The sequence below is a fragment of the Lactuca sativa genome, chromosome 2 (assembly GCF_002870075.4).
Source record: "Lactuca sativa cultivar Salinas chromosome 2, Lsat_Salinas_v11, whole genome shotgun sequence".
Lineage (NCBI taxonomy): Eukaryota > Viridiplantae > Streptophyta > Magnoliopsida > Asterales > Asteraceae > Lactuca > Lactuca sativa.
This window is the reverse complement of record NC_056624.2, coordinates 91669733-91674579: the sequence shown is the minus strand read 5'-3', so window position 1 is coordinate 91674579 and position 4847 is coordinate 91669733. Positions and strand designations below refer to the sequence as shown.

Here is a 4847-nt window from a genome sequence, read left to right as displayed (position 1 = left end):
GGCATCAACTTGTTTTTCCTTTTGTTAGGAAAACGTTCTTTCCTCATATACACCCACACCAAGTCACCATCTTGAAAGACACGTGGTTTCCTATGCTTGTTGGACTTCTGTTTGTACAACTCATTCACGGCTTCAATCTTCTCACGAACTTGTTGGTGTAGTTTCATCATAGCCTTCAACTTGTCATTAGCATCCTTGTGAACCAATTCATCCTTTGGCAATGGAATCAAATCCAAAGGCATGTAAGGATTCACACCATACACCACCTCAAAAGGAGAGTGACCTGTAGCATAAGTAGGAGAACGATTATAGGCAAATTCAGCATGTGCAAGTTTGATGTCCCAATCTTTTTGAGTTTTGCTAACCAACCCTCTCAACAAAGCACCCAAAGTTCTATTAGTCACCTCCGTTTGCCCATCCGTTTGTGGATGATGGGATGTACTAAAAAGTAACTTAGTACCGACTTTCCTCCACAAAGTGTTCCAAAAGTAACTTAGAAACTTGGAATCCCTATCAGAAACAATTGTTTTAGGAATACCATGCAAACGAACCACCTCTTTAAAGTACAAATCAGCCACGTTAGAGGCATCATTTGTTTTATGACATGGCACAAAGTGAGCCATTTTTGAAAACCTATCCACCACCACCATAATGGAATCCTTCCCCCTTTGAGTTCTAGGCAAAGCCATAATGAAATCCATGGACACATCTTCCCAAGGACGAATAGGAACCGGCAAAGGAGTGTAAACACCATGCTTGAAAGTTGTTTTTGCCATATGACATGTAACACACTTGCCCACTATGTTGGTTACATCCCCCAACATCTTCGGCCAAAAGAAATGTTCTTTAAGCACCTGCAAAGTTTTGGTAATGCCAAAATGACCAGCCAAACCACCGCCATGAGCTTCACGAATCAACAACTCCCGTATTGCATGTTTTGGGACACAAAGGCGATTGCCTTTGAATAGAAAGCCATCTTGAATCACAAATTCACCATTAGGACCACCTGCACATTTCAAAAACATATCTCCAAAGTCCATATCAGATTGATAATGGTCCTTTAGAGTTTCAAATCCCAAGAAACGAACATCCAAAGTCACCAACAACGAGTAACGCCTCGAGAGTGCATCAGCCACCACATTGCTTCTACCATCCTTGTATTTGCATGAGAAATGAAAGGATTGCAAGAACTCCACCCACTTTGCATGTCTTGTGCTCAACTTTTGTTGCCCATTGATGTACTTTAAGGATTCATGATCAGAATGCAAAATAAAATGATTTGCACGCAAATAATGACTCCAATGATCTAAAGCACGGACAATAGCATAAAACTCCTTATCATAAGTGCAATAATTCAAACGAGCACCACCCAACTTTTCAGAAAAATAAGCAATAGGACGTTTGGATTGGATCAAAACAGCCCCAATACCAACTCCACTTGCATCACACTCCACTTCAAATGGTTGAGAAAAATCAGGAAGAGCCAAAATAGGAGCATCACACAACAATGCCTTGAGTTTCTCAAATGCCTTTTGAGCTTCTTCTCCCCATGCAAAGACTCCTTTCTTCAAACAACCTGTTATGGGACTTGCAATGGTGCTAAAATCACGAACAAATCTTCTATAGAAAGAAGCAAGACCATGAAATGATCTAACTTCAGAAATATTAGTAGGAATAGGCCATGACTTGATTGCTTCAGTCTTGGATGGGTCCACGGACACGCCATTTCTTGACACCACAAAACCCAAAAATGCCACTTCTTCCACCAAAAACGAACATTTTTCTTGCTTCCCATAGAGTTTTTGAGCTCTAAGCGTCTCGAAAACCTGTTTTAAGTGCACCAAATGATCCTCCAAGCTCTTGCTATATACCAAGATATCATCAAGGTACACAACCACAAACCTGCCCAAAAAAGATTTTAGCACTTCATTCATTAGTCGCATGAAAGTGCTAGGTGCATTAGTTAGACCGAAAGGCATCACGGTCCATTCATACAAGCCATGTTTAGTTTTAAAGGCTGTTTTCCATTCATCCCCTTCACGCATACGAATTTGATGGTAACCACTTCTCAAATCAATTTTTGAGAACACAATAGAACCATGCAACTCGTCCAACAAATCATCAATTCTAGGAATAGGAAATCGGTATTTTATGGTGATGTTATTAACGGCCCTACTATCAACACACATCCTCCAAGAACCATCTTTTTTTGGAACCAACAAAACTGGAACAGCACAAGGACTTAGGCTTTCACGAACATAACCCATTTTCATGAGTTCATCAATTTGTTTTTGCAACTCTTTTGTCACCTCCGGATTACATCTATAGGCGGCTTTATTGGGCAAAGGAGCACCCGGAATAAGGTCAATTTGGTGTTCGATACCACGGATTGGAGGCAAACCCGGTGGTAATTCGCTTGGAAACACATCTTGAAACTCCAAAAGCAAATCAGCAATAGCGTTTTCTCCATGCACCATCTTCTCCACCTTTGCATGCTCTTTGGCCACAAGCATGTAGATAACATCACCTTTGTCAAGAACTTGCTCCACCTCCCTTTCACTAGCAAACATAGAAAGATTAGGTTTTTTACTTGTTTAGAATTCATGGACCTTATGGCCGTTGGGGACATGGGTTTTAACACAATTTTTTTATTATTGTGTTTCAACTCATATTCATTGCTCCTCCCTCTATGTAACACGTCCCTATCAAATTGCCAAGGACGCCCCAACAAAATATGACATGCATCCATAGGAATAACATCACACAACACTTCATCTTCATAAGACCCCATAGTTAGACCAACTCTAACCTGTTTTGTCACCTTTATTTTGCTTCCATCATCCAACCAATGAAGAACATATGGTTTTGGGTGGTTTGTAGTAGACAAACCCAATTTGATCACCATTTCATTAGAAGCAACATTAGTACAACTTCCACCATCAATAATCAAACTACACCACTTGTTTCTAACCAAACATTTGGTGTTAAACAATTGGTCTCGTTGATCCATATCAGCCACGGTTTGAACCCCTTGAGTTTTAAGGGTTCTAAGCACCAAAACTGTATCATACACCGGTGCTTCATACTCTACCTCCTCCTCTTCTTCCTCTTCTTGTTGTGTATCATAAAAAATACCCGCCAACCTCTCTTCTTCCTCCAACTCTTCACGACATTCAATGGCCTCCCTTAAAGTCACCACCCTTTTGTTTGGACAAGCATTTTGGTAATGACCAAAACCTTGACACTTGAAACATCTAATTTTCGCCAAACTAGTTTCTTTGGTACCACTAGTAAGTTTAGGAGCAACGGGAACACTACTAGAACCAGAAGGAGTAGAAACAGAATTTTGTCTATTGCTAGACTCGGGCTTGGACCACGACTTTGACTTGGGACTTTCGAGACTTGAACTTGAACTCCCACCATAACGTGCTTTGGCCTGCCCCTCCAACTTCAAACACAAACCACAAAGAGTTCCAAAATCAGCATAAGGATATAACTCCACAACATTGGCAATGTTGTAGTTCAACCCTTTTAGAAAACGAGTCATTTTTTGTTCTTCAATTTCTTCAATATCCCCCATCAAGGACAACTTCTCAAATTCATCAATGTATTCTCCAACACTCATTTTTCCTTGCCTCAAATCAGCAATCTTCTTGTAAGTGGCAATTCTATGAGTAGAAGGAACATGTCTCTTTCTTAGCTTTCGTTTTAGAGAAAGCCAAGAACAAATTTTTTCTTTGCCTTCACGGGTTCTCTTGGCCTTAAGCCCTTCAAACCACAATGAAGCACCACCACTTAGCTTGAGAATGGCATACTTGCAGCTTTTTTCATCATCCACTTCTTTGAACTCGAACATTCTTTCAATCTTCCTTTCCCACTCCAAGTAGCGTTCAGGATCAGTTCCACCAACAAATTCAGGCAATTCAGACACCTTGAATTCTTCCACAACCCTATGTTCACCACGGCGGGGTTGCCTTCGATTTCCACCTTCTTGGATGTTTCTTAATGCTTCACGAAGATTTTGTAGGAACTCCGGATCATCAAAATCCATTATGCTCTCTGATACCACTTATGATGCGTGTATGGGCTTGATTTGGTGAGTAGGGTAGTGTTTAGGTAAATTAAAAGAGAATAGTAACCACAAATGATATATGAATGGAAAGAAATGGATAGATTAGTAACAACTCAAGACCTATTAAGTTGTATACCGGTGAAAACAATCCAAGACCTATTGGATTGAGTTCGTATCAAGTCAAGAACACGTCCTAACAAGATAATTTGTGAATTATAACAATAATTCAAAGTGAACAAAAGGGTTCTTTGATTAAAAATTCGTCTATTACTTTTTCCATGCATAATTTGGCTTTATATGAAGCCTTTATTACAAATTTGGTGGTTACAAGCCAACCAACCAATTATTCATTAAAACTAGTAAATAGAAATTAAGGTAACTCTTGAAAGAACACAAAAAAAACGTCCATGAGACTTGTGAATGAAAAAAAAACGGCTATGCTTCATTAAGGAGCCATAAGAAGCATTAAGGAGTCATCATAAGCATTAAAGTGTAACCCTAATCCACCAAAGAGTGTCAAAAACGGCTAGGAGGCTTTATGAAGCAAATAGTAACGTTTTTAGCACTTATGAAGCCTTAAAAATGTTGCCCTAGTCTTCATGCAACCCTAATTCAATTTGTGGGTTACCATGCACAACCCAACCATTGAGCCCAAACCACCTTCTAGCCCACTAGTAATCACTAATCCATCACATTTTGGGCTTTCATGATCCATGCATGGATCAGGATGTTACCTCTTTGATTTTGAGCCTTAATTCTTTGTTTTTGGACCTTT

General features: G+C 39.7%; 1 protein-coding gene across 1 annotated transcript; it reads right to left on the bottom strand.

Moving 5' to 3' along the window:
* Nucleotides 1-250: 250 nt before the first annotated feature.
* LOC128132342 (uncharacterized) lies at nucleotides 251-4051 on the bottom strand. The gene is made up of 4 exons (XM_052768865.1): nucleotides 2610-4051; nucleotides 1996-2559; nucleotides 855-1902; nucleotides 251-283 (listed from the first exon to the last, which is right to left on the bottom strand). Exons 1-4 carry the CDS (start codon nucleotides 4049-4051, stop codon nucleotides 251-253), a joined length of 3087 nt encoding a protein of 1028 aa, XP_052624825.1.
* Between the last annotated feature and the right edge of the window lie 796 nt (nucleotides 4052-4847).

What these genes read in the sequence shown, in the direction of transcription:
- LOC128132342 (XM_052768865.1), bottom strand. Translation starts at nt 4,051, where the DNA reads ATGGATTTTGATGATCCGGAGTTCCTACAAAATCTTCGTGAAGCATTA. An exon ending in ATGTCCCCAACGGCCATAAG is followed by an intron (nt 2,560 to 2,609) that starts GTCCATGAATTC and finishes TATGTTTGCTAG; the next exon opens with TGAAAGGGAGGTGGAGCAAG. An exon ending in TTTAAAACTAAACATGGCTT is followed by an intron (nt 1,903 to 1,995) that starts GTATGAATGGAC and finishes TTTTTTGGGCAG; the next exon opens with GTTTGTGGTTGTGTACCTTG.